Here is a 13,393-nt window from a genome sequence, read left to right on the forward strand (position 1 = left end):
ACCCAATAAATTATATTAATTTTATGGATGAAGAATATAATTAGTTATTATTTATTAGTTTGTTGCGGGTCTGGAACATAAGCGGTGAGTCTAAGCCCCGCCTTTCTACCTGTTTGTTGTTTGCTCCGCGTGCAGGCCCCCCTCGATACCCATCCTTAGTGGTCACACAACTGCTTTATTTTCAATTTAAACGGTAATTGCTGAAGTAGTAGCTTTAGCCTTCTTTTTGTACTTAACAACTCTAAAAACTGAACACTTGAGTAATTGAGACTTATTTGTGTAAATACATAAGTGCCCACACACAGTAATGACCAGTTTCAGTGTTGTTTTTTTTCTAATTGAATCTGAAGCCTCATTAAGCTGGTCCAACTGCTGGTCATTTATCTTCCCAGCAGGGGGAACAGCCTTTTTTGGAGAAGAAACCCTCCCGCAGCCGAAACCTGGATGAGATGCCATCTGAGACGGACACGCTGGTGAACATTTCCCTTCACCTATTACAGTCTGTGTGTGCACATGTGTGTGTGTGTGTGACATCACTTTCCCTTTTTCAGGACTTAATAACACAGAATTTTACAGTGATGATGTAACAATATAAATATATTTAAAGAGAGTTAAAATGTGCTAGTGCAGAGGCATTTGTTGTCCAAAGACCATCCTGGTCTTCTATTTAAAGCCTTAATGTAGGATGTAATAGGTTCAAATCCCTCTGGGGGGAGTAGAAGAGAGCTTATTGCCTATCTGTGCTGCATGGGGGAACAGAAAAATAAATAAAAAGTATCATGATGAGATAAGAAGGGGAAAAATAGCTTGAACTCCCCTTTGAAAACTAACAGTTTATCTTCTGAACTGTGCATGTGTTTGTAGGAGCTAACAGATCAGGAGGTAACTACTGAAGTTGGCCCCTGCATCACTGTGTCGGCAGCAGAGAAACCACACACCCCCCTGAAGAGCAGCAAGAATGAAATTCAGCCCATGCTGTCACCAAGGTAACCCAAACACACAACGCTAGGAAAAACTATAAAAAGCAGTGAAGGTCTGGACACACAAGACATGGCTGTGACATCACAGAGAAGGTAGAACCTCCTTTAGTCTGAGGCCAACCCTCCAGGGCCAATGTTTTCCCGACTCAACCTCCTGCTGATTAACTGGTTCAGGCGTGCTTCCCAAATAACAAGGTGCAACGGCAAATCTACATCACCTTTATATATCAGTGCGGTTGCAGCTGTAACGTCTTAGTCTGCAGAGATGGGATCTACCAGATTGAAGGTCTGCAATGAGTCCACATGTGATCTTATAAGTCAATGGAGGACATGTGGTCCACACAGCCTAAATACATTTAACTTAAAAAGAAAAGAAATAGTCCTAAAATAATCAGTATTTATGATTTAATTTTAGAAAAGGTGTCAAGTTTTCCCTGCAATCTCTTCACTGGTTTTCTATGCTTTTATGTCTGCAGCTCCTAGTAAAGTCTTTTAGCATTTCGTCATCTTTAGATTCAGTTTGACTGCAGACAGACCAATCAGACTGGGCTATCATGGATCTCCAGTCTCCTCAAATGCATTCACAAAATGTGGACTGCGCAGGTCTGTCTTCCGCAGCTTCCTCTTCCTGGATGGTCTTTAGAGTTCCCCACATACAACCTTCTGTTATGGCGCTGCACTAATAAATAAATAAATCAAACTTTCAGCATTACATCTTACATTTTTTATGTACCGGTAAGCATTTTTTGAACTGTTGAAGATTTTCTTCAGTATTTGTTGCATATTTGTGAGTCGCGAGCTATTTTAACACAAACAGACCAAACCATTGGTGAGAGAGATGATTTTACCAAAAATCAGGAATTTTAAACCTACTCAATGTGTTTCAAACCTGGACGTACTTTGACCTGAGTTTTATTCCTCACATCAGAAACGTTGTGAAAACAGGATTTTATCATCTTAAAAAACATTGCCAGAGTCCGCCCATACCTCTCTCTTTCCAGCAATTAATGGTTTATAAATTTTTTAATGGTCTTGGGTCTTTTTATTTAACCAATCTGCTTTTTAGATATGAGCCCTTATGGACCCTGCGGCCCTCTGGCACTGGCCTCTTAGTTGTTCCTCACCAAAACACACGGTGAGGCCTCGTTCCACCATTACGGTTCTCCCCTGTGGAACCGCCTGCCGGAGAGCCTCAGGGCCGCAGAGACTGTAGAGGTTTTTAAGAGGCTCAAGACCCATCTTTTTAATTTGGCTTTTATCTTACTTTCGTAATTGCTTAATTCTTTTGCTCATTATCTATTTATTTTGTATCTATTTTTCCTACTTAATAAAGTTTTTATTTATGTAAGGACTATTCTCATTATTTTTTTATAAACCCTTTTTTATTATTGTTATATTTATGACATTTAAGGTCATGTTTTAATAATTTCTAATGTCTTTTTATGTATTAATTTTATATACTAATTACTATTGTTATATCATGTCTATTTATTTTGTTGTATTTATTTTATTTTTATTTTATTTTGGAATTATTATTATTATTATTATAATTATTAATATTATTATTATTATTATTATTATTATTATTAATATTTTATTATTTATAATCTTATGTTTTTTACTCTGGTGTTTCCTCTTGGGGAGCCATTGTTCTGGGGAACTACTGGCTCCAACCTGTAGGGGGTGCTGTTGCTGTTGTGCTCGTTCTCATGAGGCTGGCTGGGGTTCCGCTATGTGGTCCAATAGCTGTAGAGTGAGCCCTGAGCTGCTCCGTGTTGGGCGGGCACTGTGGCAATGATTCACGTGGTCGGGCTGGGCCTTGGAATAAATGGATCCCCATGATATCGTTTCTGCAAATCAGTACCAAGCCAGACTGTTTCCTAAAGCTGCAGTTATTACGTTTTTGTTCAGGATTATATTGGGGGGACTGGGTGGATGGAGTAAGGAATCTGGTGAAGGAGTGGTGCCAACTTTGTGTGATAGAAATAGATGTGAAGAAATGTAAAGAAATAGATACTTTTGATGTATGTTTTTTTCCCAGAATAGCTCACAGTACTTCCTGGAGTTGGGCTTACGGATTGGTGTATAAAAGATTGCTGTTGGGGAAAAATATGGAAATGTTTGGTTTGATGACGCTGCCCTGTGTTTTTCCGCAGGCTGGAGGGGGGCCACACACCCCGGCACAAGCGCAACAGCAGCACGCCCATGAAAGAGAGGCAGCTGTCCAAGCCACTAAGTGAACGCACCAACAGCTCAGACTCGGAGAGATCTCCGGATTTAGGACACAGCACCCCGGTACACATCCACAAACCTCAGACTTTTAAAGTCATTTCTGTGCAGAGCAAAAAAAAATGTGCGCTGTGATAATGTTGCCCAGAAATTAATTATGCATGCACCAATGAGTCATCCGAAGTGTAGATGTACCACCGCGAGGACGGGATTTACATACTTGACATGTGTGCAGGCCCTGAGGAAAGCGGTGTATGATCAGCTCAACCAGATTCTGTTGTCAGACTCTGCTCTTCCCGAGAGCCTCATTTTGGTAAACGGCACAGAGTGGCAGGGGCAGGTAAAGGTTTCCACGACAACTATTTGGATTTGTGTTTCAATCCAACATCTTAACTCTTTGGACAATTTGCAGTATGTTGCAGAGCAGCTCCAGGGACAGAGGCATCCAGTGGTCTCCACGTGCTCAACGGCTGAAATCCAGGCGGTGCTGTCCGCGGTGCTGACGCGCATACAGAAATTGTGAGTTATGCATTCAACTTTGCTGCACAAACAATGTGCAATTTGTATGATGTTGCTTCTTTAGTCTTTGTTTTCCTTCCACTTGTGCTTCTTTTTGCCCCCACTCCCCACATGTCTCTTTTCTTCCCTACTCCCCCCCCCCCTTTCCAGTTTCCTTTGGTTTGTTTCTAACACACTTTTTACTGAGAACATTTACTGAGTTAGTTTTTATGTGTAACAAAAGGACACACTTGTTTTATGATTTAATCTGATTTGGGATGCTACATACACATTGGGCATGTGATGCGTGTTCCAGAGTGCGCTAAATGAGAATTCATGGTTACGCTCTTAGCACTCAGACTGGACTGCCGCTATCCAGTACTAGCGCATGTTTTCACAGTTGGAAGAGGCTTGGATCAACAAGTCAAAGTGGTGAAAATCTCACGAGTCTCACTCCAGGCATTTTCTTTCACAGCACTATTCAAATACATGAAAGACTTGGTGTCAAAGAAGTCCTGTCGGGCACAAACAGTATTTATTAATTTCTCTTCCATGATCAATTTTCAAACTGTTGGTACTTTTGTGTTTTGAAAAAGACACTAACCCTACATACTACCAAATCCCTGACTGGTGGAATTTCAACCGGTTCCACTTTCAATTTGGTTAAATGGCCGCACGTGTTGTACGTAGAACCCAAAGAACAGACCAAAAACTCACGTAGCGATGTGTAAAATGTGCAAAAGACATTTTTGAACATGGAAGCCCAAAGTGCACATTTACGTGTGTTTCCATAGGCTTTTTCATTTTAAGTGTTGCTTGAACGTCCATTTCCAAGTCGGTTGTGAGCGTAGCATTACTTGTCCACTTTTTTAATGAAATCTTGATGAATTTTATTTGTGTATGAAAGAAACTTTCAACATCTGATTCAACTTGACAAAACAGAAAATAAAGAACTAACAGAAAAGCTTTTTTTTATGGGGCAAGATAACTGTCAATAATGAACTTCTGCATAAAACCAAAATTGTGCACAAATAATACACAATAATAAAAAAAAGAATATAACATTTAGTTTTACATTTGACGTGCCTGTTTTGAATATGATTTGTCTTTTTTCCCCGGTTAACAAACTGTCAAAAATATGCCGGCCAGTTTATTCCTAGGACTGGGCTGGTGTGGGTTTGCTCCATGTGTCTTGCCCTTGGCCAACAGTAGCCGGGACAGGCTCCGTAAGCACCTGGATACTGCTATTTTCCATCTATTTTCTTAACCCTCCATACAGTATCCCTTTTGGAGTCACGGTGCTGTCGTATACCACAAAAGGATCAAGAAAGCTAACTCTAAGCTAACGTATGCTAACTTGTAGCCAACTGCAGCAATAGATAGTTAAAAAGAAAGAAAGTTAGGTATTCTGATCCTACTAATGTTTTTTTTTTTTATTTGATCTTTTTACTGCAGCAATGGTTGGCTGCCAGTTGGCTTTCTTTAGCTCCGAGTTAGCGGAGCTATTTTTTTTTCTTTTTGGTATTCTCCTTCTATCAACCAATTTTGACAGACACATTTTTTTTTTTACACATAATGAGTAGAGCGGCATGGCTGCCAACACTTTGTAGATTGTTTTCCACCGCTTCTAAGTCTGAAACTATCTGCTGGTGCATTGTTTACACAATCAGCTGTTGATGCATAGCAACAACAAAATGCAGCTGTATTGTGATTTGTTTTATTTCATTTTCAACAGAGTTGTGGTAACAAAATAATTTACCTATCATGGGATCAATAACATTCTAAAAAGTTCTATTTTATTTTAGTTTAATAAATAAACCTTGAGAATTGTTGGAGAAAGTTGATTTTCTTTTTTCTTTTCTTTCATGACAGAAGTCAGTTTGCCATCATGATGTGTGTACTTCAGAATATGTTTGAAAACATGCAAAACAGGAATATTTTTGTTGTCATAATAGCTGTCAAAATTGTCTCTGAGGATATTATCTAATCTATAACTTTATTCTAGAATTAGTTTTGCCTGTCAATTTGGTTGCTGGTACTTCTATAAAAGTTACTTTGTCGGTTTTTTGGAGTCAAGTTCTTCAAAATTTAAACTAATATGGTTACTTTTTTCTGGGTTTTAGTTTCTAGGTCAAACAAGCTTTTATGCTTTTTTTTTCCAAGTATGTGTTGTATGTATGGTGGATCTCTTGAAAGGTGAGAGGTCCTGAAACACTAGCTGTAGAATAAACCCATAAGGTGCTCCTCATGACTGGCTAAAGGCTGGTAACGTCTGTGATGTTAGAGTTTAGAGAGCTAAGATAGATGTATTTCTGTGAGAAAAACGCACACAGGTGCATTGTTTACTGCGGCCTGTTCAATATAAACAAACATGTATCAGCACTGTTGGGTAACGGCCTGTGTCCGTCCTTCTTGCAGCTGTAACTGTAACTCCTCCATGCCCAGAGCTGTGAAGGTGGTGGCGGTGGGTGGCCAAAGCTACCTGGGAGCCATCCTTCAGTTCTTTGTTACCCAGCTGGCCAACAAGACATCCGATTGGCTCAATCACATGCGCTTCCTGGTGGTGCCTCTAGGTGTGGGGTCTTTTTTTTTCCCATTAGCAGAGAGCCTTTAATGATGTGACTCTGTTTTCAGTTCAGAGTTAGTTTCAACAGTCTGCTATGAAAACTAGCTATGCAGCATAGCAACAAATAAAGCATCACATTTGGAGATAATTTAAGTTTTTTTTTCTAACTCTCTAAGGCTCCCATCCTGTTGCTAAGCACCTGGGATTCCTTGACAACCGTTACAGCTCTTCCTTTCTGGATTCAGTATGGAGAGATGTGTTCAGTCGCTCTGAGCCCCCGCAGACAGGTATTAGTTGCTCTACTTGTTTGGTTTTCCTTGTAAAGTAGATCGATTCTCATTCTTTTCTTTTTCTTTTCTTTTCCAACTCTTGTGCTTTAGATCAGCTGGATGTTGCAGGAAGGATCACTCAATACATAAGTGGAGCCACCGTTACACACCAGCTGCCCATCGCTGAGGCCATGCTAACCTGCAAGCATAGGACGTGAGTGCTAACACCCAAGGGACACTTAAAGGTCTTACAGGATGCCAGAAATAACAGCCGGCTTCCTCTACTCTCCCCTCAGGCGTGATGAAGATTCTTACCAGAAGTTCATTCCTTTTGTTGGGGTGAGTTTTTGGAGGAAAGTTCAAATTCAAATAGTCTCTCCTCGTCATTAATCTTACTACCTCACATCCCCCAGGTGGTGAAGGTTGGCCTTATAGAGTCTGGAGGTTCTCCAACAGGTGGGATATTTTGAAGCGTTAAGTTGGATCACCCTGGAAGTTTGCTTAGGTTTCATATGTTGTTTCTTTCATTCTCTCCTTTGTCCAGGAGAGTCTGAGGAAGGAGTGGCTGTGAGCTTGGCCGTCCCCTCCACATCCCCCCCATCCCATGGCTCTCCCACAGGAATGATCAAAGAAGCAGCCACTCCCCCCTCCTCCCCTTCTATGGGCAGTGTCCTAACAGTTCAAGGGTTAGTTTCAGATCCCTCCAGGTTGGTGTTTCACCACCTGCTCTGTTTTTATGACATATTCCTCAATTACTTGTACTTTTTTCAAAAACATTCTATTTATTACAGCAAATAACAATGAACAAACATCCTTAAAGGGCCTACATCATGAAAAATATACTTTTTGAGCTTTTAAGTGCATTATAATAATCATTCCACACAAAAAACATTCATGATCCATTTATGCATTTCTGAGCATCTATTTAAAAACTTGTTCTCTAAGCACCAGCCACTCCTAATTCTTAAATGCGAGTGGGGGAGAACAGCCCCTTCCAAGAGGGGTCTGTGCTGCCAGCACCGCCCCCAGGCTAAAACACACACACTTTGTTCACCGAGCTAGCAGTGATCACCGAAACGCTTTCATTTTATATGCACATCAATCTTTTTAAAAGTTCGGATGTTGTTTTTGTGGGCGAAACGCAGACAAGCTGCCGAGGCCAGCTTTAGGTTGACATCATGAAATGGACAGCTCCCACTAGAAACGAAAGGTGGTGCCTCAGAGATCCAGTCATCTTACTTCCGGATAGGAAAATGAATTGTGAAAATAATTAATATTTCATAAAAAATAAATTCCTTAGTGCGCCAAAGGTAATATATGATATATATGGATAAAGTTTACTCCAAAAGACTTAAAAATAGCATGAAATAGGCCCTTTCATAAATCTAAATTGGTGACTAATGACTGAAGACCAAACTGCTTCCCAGAATGTTAAAAAAAAGTTCTTAATGAGGATGTTGCTCCTGCAGGAGCCCCAGCATATCTCACGGCGTGGACGCCATCGGCCTGCAGGTGGATTACTGGCTGGCTTCCCTGGCAGAGAAGAGGCGCGAGGGGGAGCGGCGGGATGTGAGCTGCAAGAACACACTGAAGAGCGCCTTCCGCTCGCTGCAGGTCAGCAGGCTACCAGGAGGGGGCAGCAGCGACCCACAGGCCCAGGTCAACACTATGGCCATGACTGTGGTCACAAAGGAGAAGAACAAGAAAGGTGGGAGAGGATCTGCTGATCCTGTTAATCTGTCTTTGATGTTTGAAATACTCACTTTTAACATATTGGTTTGAGGTATTTTAAACAATTTTTTTCTTCTTCTTCAGATTAACCCCTTGACACCTGAATTTATTTACAGTTATGAGAAAGAAAACTTTTGTGTTTGTTTTCAAGTAGATGCTAAATTAGGGTAAATTTGGAGCCAACGTGGTTTTATACATATTTATAGGCGTCTGGGGGTTAAGGATCCGGTGTTAGCCTGTGGGAAAGATGGCTCCTTTGCTTTACATTTTGTTGTTTTTAGAAAAATATCTACAAATAGTTTGGAAATTTTCCATCTATTAATGCTTTAACCTGTATCGTTATCCTGTCTTTTGTTTTGCTTCAGTTCCTACAATTTTCCTGGGAAAGAAGCTCAAGGAGAAGGATGTGGACTCGAAGAGCCAGGTCATTGAAGGCATCAGCCGCCTCATCTGCTCTGCCAAGCAGCAACAGACCTTCCTGAAAGGTACCACAAACTTTGATGCTTCTGTAGCTTTAAGCTGCGCTCACCAGACGCGATTTCTTGCAGCAGTGCGCCTAGTTTTTATTTTTGAGTCAATGTTCAGATGCAATCAGAGGTCCTGCAGTGCAATTTGAGTGTCAGGCAAATTGCTTTATGGGTGGCGAGAAAACGCAGCGAAAATATCTGAACTTTTACGAAGACTTCGCGTTACATCATCAATCAGGAACTAAGTTGTGCCCCCTTGACATGTTGACCTTGTAATTAGCGGGTGGAGTGCAAAACAAACGTGGAGGAGAATCCTGAAATGTAAGATATTTTTCCTAATTGCATGGAGACAATAATAAAAGGGTGCTATAATTTTTTTTTTTTTCCATCCTGGGACTAATGCCGGACAGAAAGTCATCAAACTGGGTCACAGAGAGACGGAAGTATGGCTTAACCCGGCCGTCATGTAGACGCAGCTTCTGCAGTAAATGGTGAACCTCACCCTACTGGGAGAGTCTCTGAATGATCTCATGAACCCAGATATGGAGATGTGATTACCAATGTTTTTATAAGCTCTCTTTTTTTGCTGCATTAGTGTTCCTGCATCGAACCTCACTTCCTCTTCTCTTTTATCCAGTGTCCATAGATGGAGTGGAGTGGAACGACGTCAAGTTCTTTCAGCTGGCTGCACAGTGGCCCACTCATGTCAAGTACTTCCCTGTTGGACTGTTTGGCTACAGCAAGCCCCTGTTGTAGGACAGAGCCGTCTTCAGAACCTCCGACCAATGACCAGACCTTTCGCTTTCCTGTCTAAACTTTGCACACAGATCCCACCTGTCAGCACCCTCACATCGCAAACATTTCCTCCGTTCATTTATCTTTATTGTCTTTGGAGCCGGAGAGGAGGATGCGGAGGAGGGAGGGATGGATCACTGTTACTTGTCACTTTAATGCCCCTAATTGTGTGTCTGTATGTATGCAGCAAGAATTCCTACACACATGAATGTATGGAATGTGTTGGGGGGGGGGGTCACAGCACAATTCTATCAACTAACTGCCATTTATGTTTCCGTTTTAAGGAATGCATCAGCATTTAACCGCAAACTGCTTTCAAGCCTTAAGAGTCTAACTAAGGGCTTAAAGGGCGCCTATTTTTTGTTCTGTGTTTTTGTTCATCAAGTATTTATTTCACAAGTGCATGCTCCACCTTTTTAGTTACACCACTGATGGGACAGTGACCCCACAGAGCAGAAGTGACTGTAAGCTCATCAGATTCAGTCAAGGAGAAGGGAAGAGGTGATGTCCTCGAGCCTTTATTCGCAGAGCAATTGAGCTTAATATCAAATCTCTTTACGTCCTTTTTTTTGTCATTTAAAGGCTTCCAGTAAAGAGTTTAGCATGTTAAACTGCTGAAAAAGTACATTTAGATGCCATACATGGGAAAAAAAACCATACCTAGAATTGTTTTCGTGATGTCATGAAACACTTGAAACAATTCTTTGTAAGCAATCTTTTTCAACCTCAATTTCAACTTTTTTATTGCGATGAAAAATGCAGCAAACATACTTTTAAAACACTCAAGTTTTTTTTCCCCAATCATAGCTTTTAAATAATACCAAGAATGAAGCACAATACTATCACCGAACAGGACTTTACCGGCACAATCGTCCACTTTTCTCCAATAAAAAGAAGAAAAAAAAGGGAGTTGGATCAATCAAAATGAACTTTCAAATTTCTCCCAACTTTATAAATAAGTAGATGACAATGGAGGGGAAAAAAACACATTCTTATTTGGGTGCGGGCTCGCCTTATGCTGTCTCACCATCATAGTGGGAGGATTAGTGAGTGTGCAATATGTGTGGTGAAATAAATGTGCAGAACTTTAAAAAAAAAAAGGACAAAAAATGAAAAGGTTCCATGTCTTATATGCTGTTTTGCGGGGCATGCCTTTGATGTGTGTGTGTGTGCGTGTTCCTTCTGACTCCGTGACGACAAGGATCTTTAATTTTCACATGCAGGGCTGTGCAAGCTGCAGCGATGGTTGGGCACACTTTGTAGCCCGGCACAGGATAATGCAAACGGAATTCCACCTATAAGTGCTGCAAACTCCAAATGCATTTATTAAAAAAAAACACAACAATAATAAGCTTGTATCAAAAAAGCTTTTGCAGATTCGCCTTGTGTCGTCTACACTGTAACTCTAGTATTATATAAGAATGTTTTTCTTACTGGTTGCTGTTAGTCTGGGAGTATAAAGGCAGCAGTGGGGTGGGGGGGGTTCTTTGTGGATATAACAATGTTACAGTTGTGATCTCAGCTCCAGTTTTCTGCTCGACAACTCCTGTTTCACAACGCTAAAATTCCTGGCCAGTTTCCCCTGATCGAGCACTCAGTTGGACGCTGCTTTATTTTTAATTACAAATTTGAATTTATCAGTTTTTATTTCTTCTCCAAATTTTTGGGAATAAAACGTGAAGTTCAAAGTTTTTTTAAATTATAAATTTAATTGACCATTTCAAAGTAGTGGACGTCCATTATGTTTTCTTGCGTTTTGGCAAATTTTGAAAGGCTTGATTGGAAGATGGACGGATCAACAGCTGTCTGTCAGCGGCTGGACTCCACTCGTTCCTGAAGAAGTAACACTGTGGTTGTATGTGGACGTTGCTCAAACTTAAAGTTTTACTTTAATTTCATGTGTTTTTCGAAGCAACTCATTCTGATGGTCAGGGATAACTTGTAAATAGATTCAGGGGGAGCTTAGTCGCGGTTCACACCCAGAATAAAAACTAAGAATTTCTCCATAAAACAGGGTTTTTTTTAACTTTTAGATTAAAAATAAATTCTCTAAATTGAAATGGTTTCACTGTCATTCAGTCTCATAATTGATGTGACTGAATGATAAGCAGTAGTTTTAAACATTTTTATTTGCCACTCTTATTCTGTTAAATATTTGAAGCAAAAACCTTTTTTTCTATTCACGCAAATGTTTCCTTAAAGTTTTTTTTTTCTGCAGCTCCTAAGAGGATATTTTCTGCAGTATTGAAAAAAAAGTGAATATTGTTTGATTAATTGGTTTGCTTCTGTTGTGGTTGTGTTGAGTTTTTATGACAATTTATTGTCTGTTTTTTAGTATATGGCTCTGAGAGTGGTTTCTGATGTGTGATAGATGAACCAAACAAAAAAAACAAAAGAATCTACTTGCAGATAAAATAAAGCTCCTTTTTTCCATTGAGAAAAAATGAAATCACCTTTTTGGGAAACCTTATACCAAAAAAGGACACCCTGCTACACAAATTAACTGCTGTGAATACATTTTGACAAAGAAATGGATAAAATGTGAAATGATATTTCGCAATAAGACAACTGTTCAGCCTATAGGGATCTTTAACAGGTTCTCTTATGGCGATCTCTGTTCTGAGATACTGTAACATCAGAATAACAATCATGAGATCTTCGACCTCCAAAGAACCAAAAATCCCTTTAATCTTTCATTTTATTGATAAGCTTGGGCTTTTATTTATAAGTGGAGACCTAAATTTTACAAACATGTTCCATTTTTAACCGTTTCAAAAAGGTCTAAAGTGTAAAAGTTGAAATTAACTGAGTTTTTATTGTCACTTGTTAGAACAGTCATAAAAAGTTTTTGGTTTTTTTTTGCTATAACTTAGACTTTCTTATTTTCTTTATTGATTCAATACAAATAATTATATATACTTATCAGGTGCCCCCAGATAAGTGTTTTTAAAAAATCTGATGACAGGAGTCGTCTTACACACCGGTTGTTCTGTGTCTTCTGCTGATGCTGTTAGTTTTTAGCTGTACTCGTCTTCCTGTGTGGACCTGTGTTTGTGATGGTGATGTTTCCTCTGTCTGTGGTTAGAGATTAGGAGCTGTTCAGTCCATTAAAATTTCCATCAGTGATCAACGGCCTTTCTCTGGGATGTCCCTCTGTTGATCAGTAACTTTTCTTCACCAGGCTCCCACCTGTGAAAACTAGACGCTCCACCACAGCTTGTGGAGGATCCTTTTTTGAGAGCAGTCGCTTTGTACCCGGGGAGATCCTGTCAGGAGCTTGTGGACTTTGTGGAGAGTATTTTTGCACATGCCATGTTTCTTAAGCAGCATTTTGTTGTTTATTTTTTTGCCTTCTGCCTATAACAACAGTTCTAATAGATTATGATGCTTGTACATATCAGATAGTACTTGTACTGTAATATGGAGGTATATGTTGGTTTTGTTTCAACACGTTTTGTAGTACTGCTCTTCATGACTGCGTTTGTTGTTGGATTAGTAAGGTGAATGTGTTGTTTCATTTGTTTTTGTTTTTTAAATAAAAATATTCATGGTTTTTAGCAGTGTCTCCTTTACTGGCAAAAGATTTCTAAGAAAAAACAGCAGGGCAAAACAAAAATATAGATTAAAAGCACATAAGGCTTAAAAAATATAACTGAACAATATACCTTATGAGGAAACAATGGTTTTATTCATGGTTTTATGAATAAATAATCGAACACAAGTTTCATAGCTTAACTTGTGTTAGATGATTGTATAAAAATGACAAGTATGTACTATGACTAAAGGTCAGTTCTCTGTCCACAGAGTAAAAATAAAGATGTTTGTTTTCTGAAGGCTGACTTAAAAAAAAAGGTACAA

The 13,393-nt window shown here is 39.7% G+C and overlaps 1 protein-coding gene across 2 annotated transcripts in view; it reads left to right on the forward strand.

Annotated features, from left to right (window-relative positions):
* pacs1b (phosphofurin acidic cluster sorting protein 1b) overlaps nt 1–13,092 on the forward strand; it is a 91,327-nt gene extending 78,235 nt beyond the window's left edge. Inside the window, exons 11-24 of one of the 2 annotated variants that reach the window (XM_023965820.2) lie at nt 393–473; nt 865–986; nt 3,137–3,275; nt 3,445–3,549; nt 3,622–3,728; nt 6,126–6,280; nt 6,450–6,560; nt 6,654–6,756; nt 6,839–6,881; nt 6,956–6,998; nt 7,087–7,228; nt 8,012–8,250; nt 8,639–8,758; nt 9,378–13,092. In XM_023965820.2, the coding sequence (XP_023821588.1) occupies nt 393–473; nt 865–986; nt 3,137–3,275; nt 3,445–3,549; nt 3,622–3,728; nt 6,126–6,280; nt 6,450–6,560; nt 6,654–6,756; nt 6,839–6,881; nt 6,956–6,998; nt 7,087–7,228; nt 8,012–8,250; nt 8,639–8,758; nt 9,378–9,496 (1,629 nt within the window). In that variant the 3' untranslated portion in view covers nt 9,497–13,092. The remainder of the gene's footprint in view (nt 1–392; nt 474–864; nt 987–3,136; nt 3,276–3,444; nt 3,550–3,621; nt 3,729–6,125; nt 6,281–6,449; nt 6,561–6,653; nt 6,757–6,838; nt 6,882–6,955; nt 6,999–7,086; nt 7,229–8,011; nt 8,251–8,638; nt 8,759–9,377) is intronic. The other variant, XM_023965821.2, reaches the window with a different exon arrangement.
* Nucleotides 13,093–13,393: the final 301 nt, after the last annotated feature.

The sequence above is a fragment of the Oryzias latipes genome, chromosome 18, assembly GCF_053564925.1.
Source record: "Oryzias latipes strain Hd-rR chromosome 18, Olatipes_Hd-rR_3.1".
NCBI classification, from domain to species: domain Eukaryota; kingdom Metazoa; phylum Chordata; class Actinopteri; order Beloniformes; family Adrianichthyidae; genus Oryzias; species Oryzias latipes.